This window comes from Perca flavescens, chromosome 11, assembly GCF_004354835.1.
Source record: "Perca flavescens isolate YP-PL-M2 chromosome 11, PFLA_1.0, whole genome shotgun sequence".
Classification (NCBI taxonomy): Eukaryota; Metazoa; Chordata; class Actinopteri; order Perciformes; family Percidae; genus Perca; species Perca flavescens.
The window spans coordinates 21,046,924-21,068,257 of NC_041341.1; the positions used below are offsets into that span (position 1 = coordinate 21,046,924).

At 39.3% G+C, this 21,334-nt stretch overlaps 4 protein-coding genes across 5 annotated transcripts; 1 reads left to right on the plus strand and 3 right to left on the minus strand.

The window, feature by feature from the left end:
• Positions 1–36: 36 nt before the first annotated feature.
• Positions 37–5,312, minus strand: ppig (peptidylprolyl isomerase G (cyclophilin G)). The gene is made up of 13 exons (XM_028590523.1): positions 5,155–5,312; positions 4,527–4,612; positions 4,026–4,100; positions 3,820–3,927; positions 3,507–3,551; positions 3,331–3,418; positions 3,180–3,209; positions 2,923–3,062; positions 2,655–2,832; positions 2,388–2,573; positions 2,197–2,287; positions 1,820–1,959; positions 37–1,345 (listed from the first exon to the last, which is right to left on the minus strand). Exons 2-13 carry the CDS (start codon positions 4,585–4,587, stop codon positions 352–354), a joined length of 2,136 nt encoding a protein of 711 aa, XP_028446324.1. The 5' UTR covers positions 4,588–4,612; positions 5,155–5,312; the 3' UTR covers positions 37–351.
• Positions 5,313–6,169: 857 nt separating this feature from the next.
• fastkd1 (FAST kinase domains 1) lies at positions 6,170–11,889 on the plus strand. 2 transcript variants are annotated; one of them, XM_028591507.1, is made up of 16 exons: positions 6,215–6,275; positions 6,360–6,408; positions 6,712–7,230; positions 7,339–7,407; positions 7,732–7,857; positions 7,941–8,339; positions 8,441–8,551; positions 9,112–9,243; positions 9,325–9,811; positions 9,894–10,008; positions 10,087–10,215; positions 10,352–10,483; positions 10,579–10,692; positions 10,953–11,097; positions 11,199–11,313; positions 11,615–11,889. In XM_028591507.1, the coding sequence occupies exons 3-16, from the start codon at positions 6,896–6,898 to the stop codon at positions 11,708–11,710; spliced, it is 2,505 nt and encodes an 834-aa protein (XP_028447308.1). In that variant the 5' UTR covers positions 6,215–6,275; positions 6,360–6,408; positions 6,712–6,895; the 3' UTR covers positions 11,711–11,889. The 2 variants fall into 2 exon arrangements, with proteins under 2 accessions (XP_028447307.1, XP_028447308.1); XM_028591506.1 differs by lacking the exon at positions 6,360–6,408 and having other exon boundaries at positions 6,170–6,275.
• Positions 11,890–12,029: 140 nt separating this feature from the next.
• klhl41a (kelch-like family member 41a) lies at positions 12,030–15,874 on the minus strand. Its single transcript, XM_028591508.1, has 6 exons — positions 14,707–15,874; positions 14,454–14,611; positions 14,247–14,354; positions 13,961–14,146; positions 13,372–13,515; positions 12,030–13,227 (listed from the first exon to the last, which is right to left on the minus strand). The coding sequence occupies exons 1-6, from the start codon at positions 15,790–15,792 to the stop codon at positions 13,116–13,118; spliced, it is 1,794 nt and encodes a 597-aa protein (XP_028447309.1). The 5' UTR covers positions 15,793–15,874; the 3' UTR covers positions 12,030–13,115.
• Positions 15,875–16,642: 768 nt separating this feature from the next.
• On the minus strand, positions 16,643–20,922 carry bbs5 (Bardet-Biedl syndrome 5). The gene is made up of 12 exons (XM_028591580.1): positions 20,720–20,922; positions 20,199–20,281; positions 20,019–20,084; positions 19,388–19,437; positions 18,998–19,125; positions 18,769–18,904; positions 18,545–18,640; positions 17,771–17,833; positions 17,527–17,661; positions 17,187–17,270; positions 16,938–16,961; positions 16,643–16,840 (listed from the first exon to the last, which is right to left on the minus strand). Exons 1-12 carry the CDS (start codon positions 20,779–20,781, stop codon positions 16,739–16,741), a joined length of 1,029 nt encoding a protein of 342 aa, XP_028447381.1. The 5' UTR covers positions 20,782–20,922; the 3' UTR covers positions 16,643–16,738.
• Between the last annotated feature and the right edge of the window lie 412 nt (positions 20,923–21,334).

Consider the following 21,334-nt stretch of genomic DNA (forward strand, 5'->3'; position numbering starts at 1 on the left):
CCCAAAACCAACTGTGTTAACATTGAAGGGGGGGCGGGGGACTTATTGTAAAGGCAAATCCACAACTTCCATTCTGTGCCAAAATGAAGACCATAGTTCAGCCAAAGCATACATGATGCTACAGTCTGCCATTGCAGGTTTGAGGCGTGGTATTCACAGTTTGGAAATGTGCTTTGACGGACTTCTGTATAACCCTGTTAGCTTTGGCTCAACTGTGGAATGGGTTTGTAGGCACTGAATGAGGATTTTGAACATGGAAAAATGATGCTGCATACTATATGTGTAGTGGGTAAAAAAATAGGGACAGACTTTAAAACTCCCAATCTATTCCTTTAGGATTTCATCACTGTCTCAGTCGCTGTCAGAGCTTGAGCTCGATTTATTCCTCTTGCTGTCGTTTCGGTCTTTGCCCTTCGTACTATCTGGTCTTGGTTTGGCCGGGCTTCTTCGGTCTTTGGATCTGGAGCTACTATTTGCTTTTCTCCGTTTGCCATCTGGGCTCTTTTGACTCTTCCTTTTCTCGTCTCTATTGCTCTCAGAACTGCTGCTACGTCTTCTCCTTTGGTTGCCAGATTCTCTGTCTTTGTCCTTTCTATGAGACGACCGATCTCTGCTGTGGTCTCTCTTATTGCTCTTGCTTCTGGAGCGCCTGCCTCTGTGGGAGTCTCTCGGCTTATTTCTTTCTGGACTTCTTGTTCGCTGTTCCTTATCCCTGGATGTCCCTCGCTTCTTATTCTCCCTTTCACTGTTGTGTCGTCTGTCCTGACTCCTAACACGTTCTTTGCCCCTCTCTCTGTCCTTTTCTCGTTTTTCTTCTTTGTCTTTTGACGCTGCACGCCCGCTCTTATCCCTGTTCCTGCTGCTTGATCTGTGCCCATCTTTTGTTGTTGGCCTTTCCTTACTTTTGGACTTAGTTCTAGTTCTCTCACCATTTCTTCCTTTGGTATCCTCTTTATGCTTTTTATCCGACTCATGACCCTTATTTCTATCTTTATTGTGATCAGACTCTGACTCCTTTTCCTTCTTATTCACATTTTGGTCTTTGCTCCTTGAGCGACCTTTTCGGTCGTCACTTTTGTGCTTATGACCCTTCTCTCTGCTTTTAGACCTCCTACTCTTTTCCCTGCTTTTACTGCGGCTTTGGGATTTATCCCGTTTCTTTGCCTTGTGTTTGCTATGATTCTCATTCTTCTCATCATTGTCCTCTTCTTTGCTTTTGGATCTATGGGACCGAGTTTTCTTGTCTTTTTTACCCTCAGCTGTGTGTTCGCGCTTTGTGTCAGCGGTCCATCTTTCTCTTCTTGGAGCTTTAGCAGCCTCATCCTTGGCCTCGTTCATGTCCCCTCTGTTAAAAAGAACAGAGTACGGACATTAGGCACCACTATAGAGCTACGTGACAGCCTTAAATAATGTTCTGAGCTAATATAATCTAACTGTTGGAAACATTCCTCAAAAGTTCAGAAAACAGTTTCATTATTTGCTTACATAATGAATGTTCTTGTTTAATGACACGGATTAGCTTTAAAATATAGAAATATAACAGCCTTTGCATTTCATTCACAACTAATATCTGGAAACATTTCAGGTACCCACCCAGATAAGTTTTCTTGTTTTTTGTCAAACATTTCATCACTGCTAGGCATACTTAAAGGGATGTCAATATGTGCAAGTTTATATTTAAAGAAAGCTAAGGCCTCTGACTGGCAGAATTCATTTTAAATGGGCAGCCTTATTTTATGGTCTTTTTTAAAATCTTGTTTTACATTTGTGAATTGTACTGTTACATACACTTTATTAAGTCAAAGTGAGGTTATCTTACTTGTCACCCTTAATCCAGCGCTCTCCAGTGACTGCCCTCATCCTCTGACGTTGCATCTCCTGACGCCAGTGTGGAGGGGTTTCACTGCGCCGAAAACGATCTCTGGACCTGGAACGAGAGCGTGACGGAGTCCGATAGCGCTGGATGGGAAAAAGGACAAACCACTTACTTCTGTTCTTAAACTGAAACTCACACTGGACAAGACAGACATTTTATAAAAATGCAATTACAATGTTCATGAATGGTGAAATTCAATTTTAGGTGTCACTGCCTTATTAAAGCTATTTGACATATTCCAATCTCATTAACACAATATGAATTGTGACAGAGTGGACAAAATGTTAACGGAGCTCTTCTCATTGGTGCAGAGCACCTACCCTCGGACCCCTGCCTTTTATCTTCCTCCCGGACCGTGTCATCACCAGTCTTCTGTGATATGATGATTGAGAATTATATGTTATGCCAGCACTAAAGAGAAGAAAAAATAAAATAAAAAACAAGGCATGAAATTTACCAGACAATGGCATTATTCATCATGTCATATTGGCTGTTTGTGAAGCAAACTAACCTTTCTCTTGGCCTTTCCTCCTTTTTTGGCTGAACCTTTTCAGCCTCCTCTTTTGGCTTCTGGGCCACCTGGGGACTCCTCCTCATGAGAAATCGGTTCTCTGGGATGGGTGGAATTTCTTCAGGACGTACAGTAGATGTAACCACCTCTTCTTGTTCTTTCTCTTCAGCACTTTCAGCCTCTGACCTATGAAAGCATTGCAGCTCAGAATAAAGACACTAGACACTGTTTACACTGCAGATGGTGCAAATGTGACAAATGAAGTACCTTTTCTTTTCCTTCTTCTCTTTCTTTTTTAGCTTTTTCACCTTCTTTTTCTTCTTCTTCTTAGATTCCTTCTCAGATTCTTCAGAATCAGAGGAGGACTGTGATGAGCTCTCAGAGTTGCTGGAGCTACTGCTGGAACTGGAAGAGGCTCGCTCTTTCTTTTTTTCATCTTTCTTTGCTGCCAACATTTAAGAGTTTTAGAAGCAGTGCTTTATACAAATCTACAGTAGACAAATCACAAGCTGACGTCTGATACAAACAAACAAACCTTTAGATTTAGGGACAAGCTCTCCACAGTTCAAAACTTTCACGTCAGCATACGGTCTGCTATTAGGATCCGTTTTCTGGTTCTCCATGGTTTGAACAACCTCTTGGCCAGAAATCACATGACCAAAAACCACATGGACACTGAAAAAAAATACAGTGGGGTTGAGCTTTAGCTATGTTGATCTAAGTGAAACATATTGCGTACATTGTACACAATGCAATCATTCAAAGTTTTAGATGCAATGAAGCAGCACTCACCCATCCAGATGTGGTGAGGGTTTTGTTGTTCTGAAGTGTTACAGCAGGCCATTCAAGACAAAAAAAGCATTTAATTATTCGTTTGACTAAAGGATGACAGAACAAACTAATGAGTCTAATGCAATTTATAATATAAAGGAAAGGTGCTTACATAAAAAACTGTGATCCATTGGTATCTTTGCCCCTATTGGCCATAGACAACAGGTACTCCTTGTTGTGTTTAACAGCAAAGCTTTCATCTGGGGGAAAAGGATAAGATTGTACTGCCATCTTGAAGCCAACGTCGGTTTGGATAACAACTGACAGCTCTGACAGTGGACTCTTTACCTTCAAAAAAGCCTCCATAGATGGATTCGCCTCCTCGTCCATTACCTACGATGTCAGAGAAGAAATAAAACATAAGAAATGGGCTGCTACAGGAAAGAGATTTATGAGGTTATAAAACTTCTGCTAATTGCTGGTTATACATATTTGGTTAGGTTGATGTTAAGCTTTGTTGATGCTTTCCTTTTAAGATGCGGACACCATACATGCATATGTAGCAGGTAAAACCTGACTGCTTTGCGATGCTTTTAACACATTAACAATCCCTTCACAAGCTAAGTGCACCATTCACATCCTCCAAACTTTCATAACTCACCTTCGCTGAAGTCTCCTCCTTGAATCATGAAGTCTTTTACAACTCGATGGAACAGACATCCTTTGTAGTGCAGGGGTTTCATAGTGCCTTTACCAATGCCTTTTTCACCTGAATGAAACACAGTTAATTGTCAGCTATCAATATTAAAACTGTGCCATGAAGTAAAACATTTCCTGGCATATTATTGTGTAGAAATCCATTATCACCTGTGCAGAGGCACCTGAAGTTTTCACAAGTTTTGGGACAGATGTCTGAGAACAATTCAACCACAACTCTGCCGACTATGAGGAAAGAGTTAGTTTTGTTTATTATGATGAAAAAAATAAATTAAAAAAATCAACTTCAGTGGTCAGTACATTAGTACTAATGCAGTATAATACAATATATTTGCAAGATATCCTACTGAAACCCTTCTTCCCACCCTAATTATATCAATGAATGTAGACTAAATATTAGAAACCATTTTTAGAATACAATATAATTCAACAGCAGCACAAATGCTATCCTCCAAAATGACAATACAGTTTAATCAACACCTCTCTAAAACAGTAGACAATCTAAGAGTGTACTATTAACGGAGGTAACATTTATTACAGGGCTGTCATATTAGACGGTATTATCATTTAGCTGCAATGACCTAATATATTAAACTGACAACTGAGTGAATGTATCAGTAAGTAGCCAGAAAGTTGAGGTGTCCTCCTTACCGAGCACATTACTGATGCCAATGTCAAGGAAGCACCGAGTGCGCTGGACCTTGATCCCCATGATCTCCTTTACTCCTTTACTACACCTGAAGGGGAGAAACATAGAGAACACAAAGATAATTTAGCTCTAAATAACTTGCCTTGTCTTCTCAGGCTTTTGGTTAATTACAGTTTGTTTGTGTGTGTGTGTTTTTTTGTACAGGGCTTGTGTTGATGCTTACATTGTATTTTTTTGTTTATGCTTTATTCTCATGCTTATATTTTTACATTTTGTCTTCAAATATAAAGCACTTTGAGTTTACGTTTAATAAAAAGGTGCTTTATGAATAACATTGCCAATTGCCATATAATGGACAACATAAACGTTACTGACACAGGTAGCGTTAACGTTGCGACGACAGAGGGATTTTAAACATAATAGTTCGTTTGTTTTTTATTCTATAGTTATGGTTTCACATAGACACACCGTCACCCTAACGGTAGGCCTGGCGTTAGCATTAGCAAGTTAACCTAGCCTCAGTCAGATAACATGTACAGGGATTCTTCTACATGATGTGAACCATACAATTTCGACATATTAACTACACAAATATATCGCCAAGATGTGGTTAATGCGAAATCACATCACCTGGAAAAACAAGGCTATCACTCCATATAGCGAGCAGCTCCCAAAAACGACGGAAATCAAGTTTCATTCAGTGTTGGGCTCACTGTTTTCTAAAGATGGCGCGGCAGGGACGTCAGTATTTCAAGAAGCGTGCGCCAGTCAACGCAGCCGGCACGTAGCTGGGAAACACGGAAACAGTGCGACACTCTATGACCTGAAACTAACCTGTCAGGTACAGCTTTCTTTTAAAGAGAGTTCATTTAAAAAATCGTTAAAAATATATCCAGTTTAAGAGATATTAGGGAGATTTAGACTTAGTATTTAATATTCTTGAACTTTATATTAAAAGAAGAACAAACAATTTTGCATGTATTTTGTATCACTGTATGTATACCATAACATGTTGGGTTTGATGTTCAACATTTTATAAGAAGGAAAACTGGGCCAACCAATCAATTTCAGGATAAAGACATTCTTGTATGTTTTGAAGGTAATGAGATTGAAAAAGATGTTTTTGTGTGCAGTAAAATTCAACATTCACAAGAAGAAATGGGCAGACTCCAACCAAACGTTGGACTTCTTTTTCAACATCTTGACTAACTTTGTGTTTGGTAAATTTGTCATGAGCAGTTTTATATACAGACTATTATACTTGTGTTTTTTAAATGATGTAAACAAATAAATAAAAAATGGTACAGCTTTCTCAGAAATCATCCAGAACAATTATTCTCAAAGTGGATCCTTGTGTGGGTTCCAGGGGGTATAATCCTTATTTTTACTATAATTTCATCCATAAGTAACACAATGACATAATGTATGACTCTTTGGTCATTGGTTTCATACACTTTCTGTAATATAACATCTAAAAGTGAAAATCCTATCAGATGGAGGACCCTGGGAATCTTATCAAATTGAGTGGGTGGGGGTGTCTAATTTGTGTCAGTTTACGGGTTCTCACCTTAATGAACCCCTCTGGACAACTGGTTGCCTGCTGAAGGACTCTCGACCTTAATACGATACATCCATGACCTCACCATGTCTGCATAGGCTCCTGACTGAAAGGCAATACCCAGGGTTTAAAAAACCCTCGTATTCAGTATGTCACTGGCTACGGAAGTGTAACAGTATGGCACGCATGCTGGGTAATTTTGACTTTGAATGAGCGATTTTAATGACATAATGTATTTGTGTTATATATCTTATGTTTGAATCGCTGTAATCTGCAGAAACCTAGCTAAGAGTCCAGCTAGCAGGAGTAATCTGGAGTCATTTTAGGTATTTATTTTTCCATGCACGTGAATACTGCTTTAGCAAACTGAACTTATAGCTATTGGTGTTATAACTGTTAAGGAAAGTAATATGAAATCTCTGAATGGGGTTGTCTGCGAGATGAGCCTGTCTGAGCATGAGGTCAGCATGGCACACTGAGCTAACCTTACTGTCATCATGCAAGTGTTTGTGCATAAAATGTTACTTATAACGATAGCATACCAACTTATAAGTTATAACCATATATAATTGAACACATTGTGATGCAGGTCAAATTAATGCGTTTCTTTTGTGTGTATCTGTCTTCAGTTGACACAGGTCCCTGAAGGAGCACCTAACCTATGCTACCTCCAGACTGGAGTTTTGTGGGTGTGATCTCAGCTCGCTGATAGCTGCCTGCCTGTTGGTTTGACGTTGAAGTGCACAGTGGGGACACTGTGTTGGTACAATGAACACCCCAGTGCATTTTTAATTTGAGCCCAGGTCTGTGGTGATGCTTCGGCTCAGGTGTGTGCATTCCTTCCTTGGGAGACTTCTTCATGGGGGGGCAGTGAACCGAGACCAGGTTCTGGAGCAGCTGCGGGTTTGCTCTGCTGAAGACCAGGTGTTTGATGTGGTGGGCAAGAACAAGGCCAAGCTCACAGTGAACCATGTCAGCAGTGCTGTGGGGATGCTTTGGCAGTTCCAGAAGGAGAAGCCACAAATGCTCAGGACTGTGGAGCTCATCAAATGCCACCCACAGTTCTTGACTCTCCGGGTTTTGGCGGAGAACAAAATTGCTCTTATGGATGATTTTATGTTGGTTGACATGCTTTACAGTTTCCTCAGGTACATAAAGATATAGACACAATTATTATAGACACAATAGTTGCAGTGTTATGTCTTTGAATCATAATAGAGGAATGATAATGTCCTGTATTACTGTCCATCTTTTAGGTTGAATGTGGATCCACATGACTCTCTTGTTCAGCAGTTGGTTTCAGAAGCATGGCTCAGAATAGACCGGTATGATTGCATTACATTAGTTTGAGTTGATGGGATGTAGGGCTGCAACTAACTATCATTTTCATTATTTAATAATCTATTGTCTTTCATTAATCAAGCGATTGTAAAGTCTATAAAATGCCAAAATACCCTCAACTGTCTTGTTCCAACCAATAGTCCTAAACCCAAATATAAAAAATGCATTGATATCAAATAGAGAAAAGGTGTAGATCTCTACATTAGAGAAGCTGAAACCATCAAGTGTTTGGCATTTTTCTTTTTAATAAATTACTAAAAAGATAAATTAGTATACAAAATGGTTGTATTAATGGGATTTATTTGCAGATTTCCAATGGCATCCCTGTCCAAGTTTTCCATCTGTCTCAGTGATCAGCACCTTCAACACAGTCCTCTAATGGGCCACATCACCAGTATTGTGGATCAGAGGTTGTCGTCCATTGATGATGCCAGGTTGGCCATGAGACGGATAAGATCAAATATTTAATCAAATATAAGTACCTTATATTGTGTATTGACTTGTCATGTTTTCCCAGGATCCTAACTACACTGATGATCAGCATGTCGTCCCTCGTGTCTCCCCGGCTTCGGGATGCCCTGATTAGCAGGGCAGACCATCTCCTAGACACCATGGATCCCTCAAATTACAACAACCCGCGGAGAGTGGTGCAGTTTCTGCGCAACGTCAAGCACAGTTACCGGCCTCTGCTGGAGAAGTGCAACAAGATCATCTTGTGCAACATTCCCAAACTGGACGCAGAAAATATCAGCATCATCATGGGGCTGTATCAGTCCCTGCAGTTCAACAACTGTGACTTCAGGCTCGCTGTCAAACAAAGACTAAAAGAACTGATTGATTCAAGCACCGACCCTTTCTCCTTCACCAAACTGTTTGTCGCTCTGGCTCCGATGGCCAGTCAGGAGATCAGAGACGGGTTCGTATCATTATCAATGGAGGGATCCATGAGTGGAAATCTAACGCTTTACAACAGTTCTTGAGTCACACATGTCTCCAATGTGGTTTAATCCCTCTCAGGTTGGAGAACACTGCCCTCCTGTTGGCGGACGAGCTCAATGCACATCAGGCTTTGGCTATAGCTGAAGCTCTAGAAGAGATTCAGAGCAGGAATCTTAGCTTACTGAACAAGTGAGTTCATATCATATAGTTTAATAAGTGGAGCCAATATATCGACCAATATCCACTTATTGGATATATATCAGTATTACCATATACAGTATATCAGTACACTGACAAAAAAACATTTCATTATTGATCTTGAAAACAGGGCCATTTAAGAGCTCTTCTGGTGCTTTTGATCATGTACATGATCTTTTTTGGCAGATGCATTTGTCATGAAATTGTAAATGTTCAAATTTACATTTTCTGAGAACTCCAAGAACCTCTCGCTCATGTTGTCTTAAAAGTTGACTGAAAATGAATTCTTTACATTGGAAACAGCAGTTGACAAAATCTCACCACAAGGTCCATTCGTTTAAAAACAGTGTCTCCATGATATAGTTTGCCCATCAGAAAACTCTGACAAGTTCATTTGTTTATTGTAAAATCTCTCCACTCAGGTTATATCTTGTTGAAAGTCAAATTTCAGGGATCCTTATCATAATGTTGTGTATCTTAAGGTGTTTACGTGAAAAGATTCCACCGATATTTTGTAAAATGTAATTAATTATTACAAAATTATTTTCCAGAATTGCATTGGTAATCCAAAGGAACCTTCATTGCTACAAGCCAGTGGAGGTGGCCAGAATCACCCAAGCTCTTTTTCTGCTGCAGTACCAGAACCCCGAACTCTTCACTAAACTAAGAAACATTTTGGTCAAGTAAGTGTTTATTTGAGCTAAGGAAGACATGTTGCTTCTCTCTTTGATTGAAATATAGGCTGGTTACCCTTTCTCTTGCAGCTTTTTGCTGCGCAGCTTCTTCCCCTACGAGGTGACCATGTTGACCCGTGTTCTGTCTATGCTGCCCTGCCCGCGGCTTGACGAGGGCGTGATCTCAAGGGTGGATGCGGTAGTGACCCAGTGCAATCTCAATGACCTCAACACCATTTCTTTTGCCGTTGCCAAGTGGGTGCGCAATGATCCCTCCTACCGCCACAACACTCCCAGCAAGTACGTCCGTCTGCTGCAGACCCTGAATCGTTGCGGGCATGAGAGGCTGCAAACGGCCGACCGGCTGGACTTGGTGCTGGAGGAGCTCAAGTACATTTCGGGAGAGTGGTTTGAGGAAATGCTACTGGAAGAGACGATGGTCACGCTGAAGAGGATGATGGACCAAATAAACTGGACCAATGTGCCTGAGCTGGCCCTCTTCTTAACCAGGATAAATCACCTCTGCCCTCCCCTGATGGACCGTATCGCCAGTATGGCCATTAAAGACATTGACAAGGTGCCCTAAGAGACATCACAATGTGTTGAGTCTGGAATAATTAAATATATATTAAGCATACTTTTCCTGTATCCGTTTTCAGATTCACCACTCGGCAACCTATGCTACCCTGCTACCCTTCTCTGTCCTGAATTATGATCCCGTACAAGCAGACGAGTTGTATGATGTTTGCATTCAGCGCTTCACGCCTCATATCAGTAAGTCAATCAGTTTACACTGACTTTTTATTTTTTATTTTAAACTTACACTAACACCTTTCCCTCTTGTGTTTGTAGGGTCCTTTGACCCACATCTGCTAGTTCTCCTGGCGTACACTTTGGCTGTGGCCGACTGTTTTCCTGAGGAACTGGTCAAAGAAATCTTCAGTATAGACTTTCTGGGAAAGCTGGATGCCCAACTAGAAAGTATGTCCCCAGCTTTGCTTGCAAATGTGTTTATAGTAATATAATTGTTAATCTGCATCTTTAGCAAAATACACATCTTAAAATGTAAGCACTTCACAGTTCAATAAGATTAACTGTTGTCCTAAACTTCTTACAGCTCTACCTGATAACCTAAACATGCGGACCAGACTACGCCTCATGGAGCTCAATCGTGCCGTGTGTCTCGAGTGTCCCGAGTTCCAGGTGCCCTGGTTTCATGAGCGCTACTGCCAGCAGTTGCAAAAGAAAGGTAACAAAGATGCACAAGTTTAGGTGGGGAAAATGGAATTCAAATAAATATGTACTGTCATATAGTCTGTCAAAATGTTTTTTGTTTTTTTTCAGGGAATGGCACTGTGAGTCCTGTGCAACAGCAAATCCACAAAATGCTGGGCGAGGTTCTCGGTGGCATTAACTATGTTCGAGTAGCAGTTGTCACTCCATATTTTTACACTGCAGGTGAGTATTATGAGGGGGGATTTCTATCTCTACATTAAACGCTAATTTGATGTTTTATCGCACCCATTCTATTAAAGTCTGCACCTGAGGAAAAATGAAGCTCATACGATGGGTAGCCCATTCACTTGCCATGCATCAAGTCAATTTATACTGATGAATTTCAATTTAGAACTCTTAAACACAAGCTTTAAGGTAACGGTCACATTATATTACCGTTATTTCCGTCAGAAGCGTAATGTGACCATGTTGTGCCTTTACAGACTTTGAATGCATACTGGACAAACATCTGCAGCCGTTGCCCTACAGCGAGCCCAGCACACTGCAGATCTCAGACAGAGGAAAGGTTCACTGGGGGACCAGCTCAGTGGAAAACATGAGGGATGAGCTGCCACCTGGAGCTCAGCGGTAGGGATATATCCGAAAACAACATGAATAATAAAGATGAATAAGTAGACCAATCGGAAATGAATTATGTTTGACATCCTGCTTTTACTTTATCACTCAAGAGTTGCTGTGGACTTTCTTGATTCAAAGTCCTTCTGCAAGAACTCTCCCCATATGAAAGGTGAAGCCCTGATGAGAAAACGACACCTTGAAATTCTGGGATATAGTGTGGTTCAGGTGAGAAGATACCATTTTAAGATTGCATGCGGTGGGGCGCCCGGGTAGCTCACCTGGTTGAGCATGCGTCCCATGTACAAAGGTTCAGTCCTTACCGCAGTGGCCGCGGGCTTGATTCCGACCTGCGGCCCTTTGCTGCACGTCATCCCTCTCTCTCTCCCCTTTCCTGTGTTAAGCTGTTCTGTCAAATAAAGGCCTTAAAATGCCCCAAAAATAGTCTTTTAAAAACAAAAAAAATAAAGATTACATGCGGTGACCATATTAAATGTCAGTGACACTGAAATAATCTGTTTTTTTACAGATCCCTCACTTTGAATGGAACTCTATGGAGCTTTCAACACCAGATGCCTGGAAGGACTATCTAAAGAAGAACCTGTTTAGAGAGCTTTCTTCTTGAAGGCCTTATTTATTGAATAATTAAAGTAATGTTGAATTTAACGCCTTGACAGTGTTTTGAAAACTATCAAGTGTTCCTTACTCTATTGAGCGCAAAGTTGACATGAATCTACCTCGTTCATGTTAAGTGAGATTGTGTATTATGTGCTTTTGCATTAAAATGGAATATTTTTAATAAAATATAAAGCTTCATTATCTTTAAAAAAAAAAATCTAACATGAATGGGGTATTATCAGTGTTGCTCAACAAAACTGGCTATCATGCATTTTGCTAGACTAGTCAATATGCGGAGCGTCAACAGGAGCCAAGGTTTCCATCAGTCCTCTTTGGGAGTATTGTTTACCAATTCACACAAACATTTAAACTGTGATTGTAGAGCTTTTGAACATGAACATTGGCAGACATTTTCCCAAGACTACATTTTATCCCTTACATATGTGACATATCCAGACTCTTATTCATACATTAAAAAGGCCTCAACATTTAACTGAACCTTTATGTTCTGACTATACTAGTGACTTCTCATACAACAGCATTAAAACATTTTAAGTGAAACTTGTCATGACAGGGCCACACTATTTTGAATAATCATATGAGCCGTGTAGTATTGCTTGAAAACAAACCAATCTAAAAGGTCAAACAGACACAGTAAGCCTGTGGAAATGATGTTTTAAAGGTGCACTATGAGTTCCTGCGTGGTCACTTCTGTTGACATTCCAAGTAAATACCAAACAAAACAGAGCAAGCTCGGCCCTCCCCCCATGCTTCTGTCATGACTAACTGACTAACTGTCACTAACCCCCACCCCCAACCATCTTGTCGGGGATTGGCTGGAGTGGTTTGTTGTATTTTGGTGCACAGCCTGTGCCTCAAGTGTTTGTTTGACATTTACGACCCCTATGTTGTCTCCCCAGACCGGGCTTTTTCACAGTGTATTCATGGGGCAGGCAGCTAGCGGATCAAGGAGAGCTGCCTACGATTTGAGACAAAAATGAAATTGCGATGAAACCATGCTGGAACTCATAGTGCACCTTTAATACTGAAGAGTTACAAGGTACTTGTTGTAACTGACTGGAAGAGGAACATTTTCAGATTAAAAGAAGAAAACATTTCTATGCAAACCTAACCAGCTAACAGTAATAATAATAAAAACTCGTAATTAAGCGGTGAAAGTGGGGAATTCTCAACAAGTGATGCGTTTTAGAAGATCAGAATCAACTAAGTCTGGTCCAAACGACAAGAAATAAGCCAATTAAAACTATAACACATTTCATAGAAACACTCAGAACAGGCAAAGAGGACGTGTGATATGTTAAATGACAACAAGCCGCTAAATAAGAGCATGTACATAATATTATTGCCTACAGTAGTAAAGTGAACGTGCTTTATATGTCCCTAGACTGTTGTTACAGATGGGGCATTCTGGCTGCATTTAGACGCATGGACACACAGGAGGCTCCAGCTGCATAACGCATCTCTTTGATCATACCAGTCCACTGTTTCTTGTCATCTTCATACCTGTTGGGATAGTTAACACGTCACTATAAGACAGCATTGAAAGTATTATGAGAGCCATCATTATAAAAAAAAATATTGAGCAAGATGACATTGTTCTGTGCCACATTATATTGTGAAATGTAATGCAACAAAATCAACACATACAGCCAAATGTCGATGATCTCACTGGGTGCGCATTCGTTCTCGTTCTCCACCAAGGCGAAGCCTCCAACAGTGTACAACTGCCCTCCACAGCTCACCAGGTTGACTGAGCTCCTCTCCTGGGGCAAATCTGGAAAGGGTGACCACCTGCAACAAGGTACACTCGGCTGTATTCATGTGTTATCTCCATGTTGTTTGTTTTTTCTTGTCCTTAAGAATCTCAGCAAGAGTTCCTTGACTTTTTATTTGAATTTTATATTAAAGGAATATAAAATAAATCATACATTGTATATCTGTTACACAAATTATAATACTTTTTTTCTCATTTGTGCTTTTTGTCTGGATGCCTTCTCTTTAAAATCTTTCAAATGAAGCAGTCTGAGGATAAAAACACCATGGTTTAACCGCTCACAGCAAGATTGGGACCACTGATTTAAAGCATGCAAATATATCAAAAAGCTGCAACATTTTATGAATATTTGATATATATAACTTGGATTGGTAAACTAAATATCTGAAAATAATAATAAAAAAACAGCTATGTACAACACTTTAAGGTGCCTATACAAATTGTTATAATAAAACCACATACTTGTTGGTTCCAAAGTCATAGGCTTCACATGCAGCTGTGAGGCCTTCCTCATTGACTCCCCCAGCGACAACAATCTTCCCGTTATGGATAACTGCCCCAAACATGGATCTGGGCGTCTTCATGGAAGCCACTTCTTTCCACTCTGACCTCTTGTGGCTGTATGCAAACATCTTATTGGTCGCTTTACTTTACCGGAGAGACAAAACAGATGAATGTGAAGGGTTAATGTAATGTAAAAATAATATATTTGGACTTAATTTCAAATGTTTTGGCATTGCAATCTTACTTGTCATCTGTTTTTCCTCCAATACAGTACACCAGCCCGTTCTCAGAGACAACACAGTGGCCGTGGATGTTCAAGGGCAACTTTTTTGTTTGAGTCCATTTCATTTTGCTAAAAAAGGGCAGATAGAGTATTTAAACAGTAAATACAACCTGTGCTTTCAATAAGACAAATGAATGAGCATATCCAAAATGGCTGTACTGAACTTACTCAATGTCATAGCACAGAACAGTGTCATGAGACTCATTGGACTGTAAATCTTTTCCTGCCACAGCAAAAAGGAGATTGTCACATTCACCTACAGCAAACAAACACCTCGGGGAGGGCATGGGTGGCAGAGCGATCCATTCAGCAGTGAGACTGTCCAACTGAAAGACACATTTTAAAGATATTTTGGAAAACCAAATGAAGGAATTACTTTGATGTGTTCAGAACATCTGCGATGTAAATTACAGTTTTATACCTGGTAGAAGTAACACTGCAATGGGTTTTCTTTGTCCTCTTCATCCACAAACAGTCCTCCCAACACGTACAGATTGTTCTTCCTTGTTACCAGGCTGACGTGGTTTCGTGGGATCTGCTCAGCCATTGCAGCAAGCAAACATTCATTCTCCTGGGCATCATAAGCCACGGCAGCAGTGTCATTGATCATCAGAACCATGTCTTTGGCATACATGCCGTATCTGCGGTTATCATTCAGATAGCCGGGCAATTTTTCCTCCTCTCCTTCCTCATCATCTTTTCCCTTTTTCTTCTCAGGCAGCTTCCCTGCAAAGGCTTCCTTTATGACTTTGATTTTTTTGAGAAGCTCCGGATCAGCCTTAATGAGGTCATCCTTCTCCACCTTCTCCTTAAAGTACTTCTCTGGGAGCAAACGGAAACGAATGCAATCAAAGGCCTCCTCTAAGGATTTCACACGCTTCTCTTTGTCTTTTCTGATCCACCTCATGAAGGTCTCAAACACTAGTTCCTCCTTTTCTACATTCAATGCATCTGCTCCAATAATGGCAAAGAACTCAGGTGGAGCGAGCTCTAAGAAATCCTCATCATTTGCTATGGTCTCAAATCGATCTGCAATGTAATCTCGAGCTGCCATTGCCAGTCTGGCGCTGTTCAGCATCAGTCCCAGCCTGTAGATGGCAAGGCAGTTTTTCTTTGACAGCGTCTTCTGGAGATAATTCACACAAACTGTGAACACTGAGGGGATCTGGAAGCGGTTGGCAGCAGCCAAAATATCCTGCACGTTGTTGTCATTGATGTCAATCTCTGCTGAGTACATGTGATTTACAATGGCCTCCATAACAACGGGGTCCAGGTTCTCCAGAACAACCTCCATTTGATCCATTTCCTTGCCATCGTTTGAGAAGTACAGCTCCCGGAAATAAGGACTACAAGCTGACAGAATAAGCCGATGGCAGGGGATGCTTCGGTCTTCAACCTTTAGGACACAGTCAATTAACTTATTCTCATTCAGGAGCTCTTTGAGTCCATCCTGCAGCAAAGTGCTCTGAAACAGACGGAGATCTTCCCTCATGCTTTGGGGATCCATTCTTTTAGGACAGGACGTGAATGGAAGTGTTTACAACAGACTGTCCTAGCTGGTGAAGACCGAGAACTATAGGCAGCCAGGTCTGAAGTCACTTCAATATAACGTGCCCCTTCTAAATATAGCCAACCACCCCAACCATGAAGAATTCAGGTTGGCCAAATCGGAGAGCTCACACAGCTGTCATAGAGTAAAAACAACTGTGGAGCCTTGTCACCCTAGTGATTTGTAACAACACTGTTGTATGGTCACACAGAAATAACCTATGATCCTTTCATTTCATTTACTCTTTTTGTTATCCAATAGGGTGAAATGTATAGTTTTTATCTATCGAAACACTAAACACAATGACAGGACTATTTGTTGCAGCACTTTGTGTTCACGGATATTAGTTTTACTACAATCCTGTGTTATTCTAGAGACATCTACTATGTGGAGTGAGTCACAGTTCACTGATAGTAACAAAAACTTCAGTACAGTGTGATTCAGTATAGGGATGTGACACATCCACAGGGGAGTTGTCTAACAAGAAGACAGGCTCAGTGAACAGCTGCTGCCACAGGAGGTAACTGTTTGTCCTCTTTTCACATTTTTTAAATACTTTAGCGCCTTCTGCAGTTATGTATATCAGTGTTTTTTCCACATAAAAAAGGAATTGTGTGTGGGATACAGTACAAACTTACTGCATTCTTGTTATTCAAATGTAAAAAAAATTAATTAAAAAAAATACTCTCCAATGTCTATTTAAATACATTTATTAACTTTAAACAATACAAACTGCATTATATGTCACATTCTAGTCATTAAAAGAAAACGTTTTACACAAATATCCTCAAAATAAATATGCCCTACATGTACTTTGGTGTTTTATTTATTTTTAATCAAAAAGTACCTATGCATAAACTGTACAACTTTTAACCTGACATAAATAAATAAGTTTCATATTATTTCAGCTCATGACTTCCCACAGTCCTTGAAGTGTGAAGCCATCCTTCAGCTTCTCAACAGCGAGGCCCAGCTCCTCAGAGAAAACTGGCTCACGGTCTTGTTGCTTTGGAACAACATTAAACAAATGAAAAAAATTATAACATAATATACAACATATTTTACAATTATAACTGGTGATAAAATTAATTGTGAGACGTTACCTTATTTCCATCAGCAAAGTAAGCCTGTGGGCAACACACACAATTCACACATTTATTTAAAAACCAACAGGGATATGTTGTCTGTGATAATAGGCTATGGTCATCTGATGAGCACTGCTCCATAACACAAATGAGCACTAGGCAACATGAATTGTTTGTTCATTATGCTGAAGGGCTTTAGCTGGCAGCTATTCTGAGAGTCTTAAAACTAAACCATTGACTCTCAGAGGAGTGATGAGTGGAACTCACAGTGAAAGCATCGGTCTGCTCATCGGGCTCAATTTCCACGTCATCGAAAGGCTGTTCCACTGTCAGTTCCTCCAACGGCTGGGGCTGAAATTAATGTTAGGACAAACAGCACTATGACAACAAGATCAGCTGAACTAGTGAAAAAGCCAGCTACAATGGAGTATGCAAAACAATTACAGGAATGTAGATACAAAAAGATTTGCTGTGAAAATGGCAGTGATTCAAAAATATAGGGGGGTATTTTAAGTTGGTTTGTTTCTAGTTTTAAGTCTTTTTTCACATTTTAATGTTGTACTGTTGAGGTGTTCGGGGTCATTGATTCTAATATTGTGACACCTACCTTTTCTTCCATTTCATAGTCCACTCCAAAGATGGGGTTGGCAGAGTACACCTTATGCAATGAGTTGATTTCCTTAAGTGCGTCTTGAAGCTTATCCACAGGGTCAATCTTAAACCCGAGCACATAGCCACCACTCTAAAAACACAAGTAGATTTGTGCACTCATACCCCAGGTAATAAATCATTATATTGTGATCAGTTCAGGCGAATGTGACTCCAGCTGCATTTTACTTCAAACATTTTACCTGGCGTGAACTCTCTATCACCAAAGCCAATCCAAACTTTGAGTCTCTTATTCTGATGGACCACTAGATTAAAAAAAAAAAAAAAAAAAAAAAAAAAATGGAAATAAAACACACAATCTGAAATTGAAAGAGAAACAATACATAATTTACAACCAAAACAAGATCATTAGTAGCAGCTCATATGCAAGAGTACAGTGGTGTCTGTCTATGACTAAAGTGAATCTACCTCAATTAAAAAAAGAAAAAAAAAGTAGCTGTAATGACACAGGGCTGCTGAGATTAATCACTAAACAAATGTATCCTACCGACTAAAACAGGATGGAAAATTACAAAGGTACCTCATGCCTCCTGCTGTGTGGATGTACAGTACAACAACCTAAAGGTTGCTCTGTGTCTGTTTTTACACATTTTGGTGTATTTCTATTCAAAGTGCATTATGCAATTGACAACCACACAGTTCCTCTCTCACTTAGGCGCTCCTGAGCACGTAATAGGTTTATATATTTTTATACAGGGCTGGTATGTAAAAATTTGGGGGACAAGCTCAAGTTATGAATACTAATATCTACATTACAGTATCTGGTCACACTATCAGTCGGCATTCAAATTTTGTATAATTTGTGAGGACAAGTTTCAAAATATTTTGAGCCACGAATTAGCAACAAAAAAAAAGGAAAACAAAGAATCCTATTAGAAATAATCAAAAGGCCACTTTACAAGTCAGATGGAAAGTGAGGACTGGATTGGTAATGTTATTTAGTGTATTGTACTTACAATCTGAAGGTAAGGAATGCTGACATTGAAGCTCTCGTTCATATTGGCATGCCACACGATACGAACATTGGTGATAAAGAAGGTTCCAAGATTACCCTAAAAGAAAGCATTTAAATCTATTTTTAGTATAAGTCTGAGTATTTATGATGTCAGAGAAACTCTAAATAAGTAAACTGGAAAATGCTAAATTGAAGCAAATCATTTCACTTTTGCATCAGCCGTACCTGATCACTGGATAAATTCCAAACTCCATTAATTTTATCATAAACTTGCTCTCGGGGCAAGAGCCTCAGCTGTTTATTTTGAATGAGAGCAGCTCGCAATTTCAGGTCCCTGTACATTTTCGATGTCTCATAGGCCCTGTCACAAAACAAAAACAAAAGTACTTAGTAAGACATACATTTTATGTAGACTGTCCTCACAGAACTGAACACTGCTTCAGCATTGTTTTACCGGTGGACAGCAATAACAGAAGTGAAGAGCCGTGGACTCCCAGGAACCACATTGGTGAAAATGAACTCAAATCTTGTATTGTTGGACTTTGTCAAGATGTAGAGCGCTTCAGTTTGGCCTCTCAGTTTCTGGAAAATAGCATTCAGTTAATAAATTAGCATTGTTTGTCAGTCTCTATCACATTTCTGTTAAGTTCTTCATTTATTATTTACTTCAACAGCATGTCGAAACAATGTTGCCTTTATTTGTCCTTGCAGAGATTAGTTTGAAACATTTCTCCACTTTAAACTTGTGAACATTTGACCCAGACTTGTGATGTGTGCGAGGAAATGTAAAAACATTATGGACAAATACTTACTTGAAATAATAACATAAGATAAGCGTACTTACTGAGTTAGCTGTCCTTGTTGTGATGTTAATGATGGAGTTGTAACCCACAGCTAAAAAAAAAAAACAGATCTGCATTTAGGTTGGCAAGATTTTTAATATGATTTCCCACACTTGGCTTCTTCCAGTCATCTTAACTTCGCACTTTGTTGCTATGTATTTGCAAATGTGAGCACTGAAAGTAAAGTAAGAGCCTCAAGACATATTATTCTGTTTATCAGTATGATTTTCATTATTATCCTAAAGCACTTAGTATTACTTGTAGTGCTCATTGATTGAACATACAACATACAGAATGACATGAAGACATCAGCTTCATTTCAACAAATGGTAAACAACTATTTTGTATTGGATTATTCTGAAATTGGTGACAATGGTGTTTCACAAGAGCTTTAGATTTAGTTCAGGTTTAAGCAAAGGCGAGAACGAAATTGATTGTGCACAGGAAAGTAATTTGACCTACAATAAAAACTGTTTTTAATCTGTTGAAGCTGTCCAAATAATACAATTTAATAAGGTAATATAATACCATTAATTTCCAAGAGAGGGCAGACTTATTCTGCCGATGTGCTGCTGCTGGAGAGAGGCAAACAATAAGATAAATAAATGCATTTAATCATGAAGGTGTACTCACACAAATTGACTCTTGGCAGGGCCGAAGAATGCCAAATGATTCTCAGGTTTGTTACCAAAAGTCGTCCTGCAAAAAAAAAAAAAATATATATATATATATAAAAAAAGACATCATGACATTTTGGTGACCAGCACACACAAGGTTGCGCAGATAATTTTAACCTCCAAGACAGCCAACTACCTCGGTCTCCGTTGTTTCCTTTAGTGTCTTCTATGGAGTCCAGACAGTCTATTAGTGCTTCTCCTGGACGAGTTTTCATCTGCCTGTGTACAAGGAAATTAGAACGTATCTACAGATAGATCAAATAGATTTGCATCTCCCTTGCCTGTGTAACGTTATAAAATTGATTGACGGATTGATGAGGGATAGCTGAGGCTTAATTTAGCTAGTTAACTAGCTAAGTATATCACAGCTGGTTAACGTTACACAGTAGCTAAAGCTGGTATTAATATAACGTCAATCTATGACATCTAGCTATACACTAAAACAAATGTGGCATAAAGCTACCGTAAAACGTTTTCCACGATAGACTTTAAAGCTAAACACACTTTCAGTCTTGTATTAGCAACAGCCGAATTAACGTAGATAGTTTATCTGACGTTACCGTTGGTTAGCCAATTAGCGAGCTAACTAGCTAGCTAATTTAGCTTGTTTGTACGATGGTGAAATAATCCCAAAACGGTTACAGTGAAGTAACTTACTGTGCTGTTATGTCGAATCTAACGTCTCTGTCCTCCCAGAGAGCATCTAAAACAGATGACATGACTGCAGGTAATAAACCCTTCGGCTTAACGTTATTTTAGCTAGTAACGTTGGTTTGCTAGCTAAATGTTAGCTAGACTGGCTAATCTGAACTAGCGTCATAATCACTGTGGCAACAGACGGCAAGCAAACGGGACAATATTGGTTTTTCGCAAAAGTTGTGGCAACATGTTTATATGTCATTATATATATATATATATATATATATATATATATATATATATATATATATATCTTTCTATACTATATATTATATAGTATAGATAGATGTATAATTAGGGAAAAAATCTGATTTCATATATAAATTAACAATAAATAAACTATATATTCTATAATTTGTTTATTTAGATATTCAGTTTTTTTCCTTAATCTTAAACATGTAGTGTTTGGGTTTACTAACACATTTTCTGCCAGTGAGTACTATATTATTTACACTCCTTGAAATTGAAAAACTAAATTAATTTTACTCTTTTTATTTAATAGTCTTGTCAATAGGCCTTTTTCACAGCATACATTTTGAATTGTCATAGTAGGAAAAGCACAGGTGTTACTAA

What these genes read in the sequence shown, in the direction of transcription:
- ppig (XM_028590523.1), bottom strand. Translation starts at nt 4,587, where the DNA reads ATGGGGATCAAGGTCCAGCGCACTCGGTGCTTCCTTGACATTGGCATC. An exon ending in GCTTGTCCCTAAATCTAAAG is followed by an intron (nt 2,833 to 2,922) that starts GTTTGTTTGTTT and finishes AAATGTTGGCAG; the next exon opens with CAAAGAAAGATGAAAAAAAG. An exon ending in GAGAAGAAGGAAAAGAAAAG is followed by an intron (nt 2,574 to 2,654) that starts GTACTTCATTTG and finishes ATGCTTTCATAG; the next exon opens with GTCAGAGGCTGAAAGTGCTG.
- fastkd1 (XM_028591506.1), top strand. Translation starts at nt 6,896, where the DNA reads ATGCTTCGGCTCAGGTGTGTGCATTCCTTCCTTGGGAGACTTCTTCAT. An exon ending in CTAAGAAACATTTTGGTCAA is followed by an intron (nt 9,244 to 9,324) that starts GTAAGTGTTTAT and finishes TTTCTCTTGCAG; the next exon opens with CTTTTTGCTGCGCAGCTTCT. An exon ending in TCCATATTTTTACACTGCAG is followed by an intron (nt 10,693 to 10,952) that starts GTGAGTATTATG and finishes GTGCCTTTACAG; the next exon opens with ACTTTGAATGCATACTGGAC.
- klhl41a (XM_028591508.1), bottom strand. Translation starts at nt 15,792, where the DNA reads ATGGATCCCCAAAGCATGAGGGAAGATCTCCGTCTGTTTCAGAGCACT. An exon ending in GGAGGAAAAACAGATGACAA is followed by an intron (nt 14,147 to 14,246) that starts GTAAGATTGCAA and finishes TCTCCGGTAAAG; the next exon opens with TAAAGCGACCAATAAGATGT. An exon ending in GAGATCATCGACATTTGGCT is followed by an intron (nt 13,228 to 13,371) that starts GTATGTGTTGAT and finishes CTATCCCAACAG; the next exon opens with GTATGAAGATGACAAGAAAC.
- bbs5 (XM_028591580.1), bottom strand. Translation starts at nt 20,781, where the DNA reads ATGTCATCTGTTTTAGATGCTCTCTGGGAGGACAGAGACGTTAGATTC. An exon ending in CCTGCCAAGAGTCAATTTGT is followed by an intron (nt 19,438 to 20,018) that starts GTGAGTACACCT and finishes TTTTTTTTTTAG; the next exon opens with CTGTGGGTTACAACTCCATC. An exon ending in GCATTCCTTACCTTCAGATT is followed by an intron (nt 17,834 to 18,544) that starts GTAAGTACAATA and finishes TTTTTAATCTAG; the next exon opens with TGGTCCATCAGAATAAGAGA.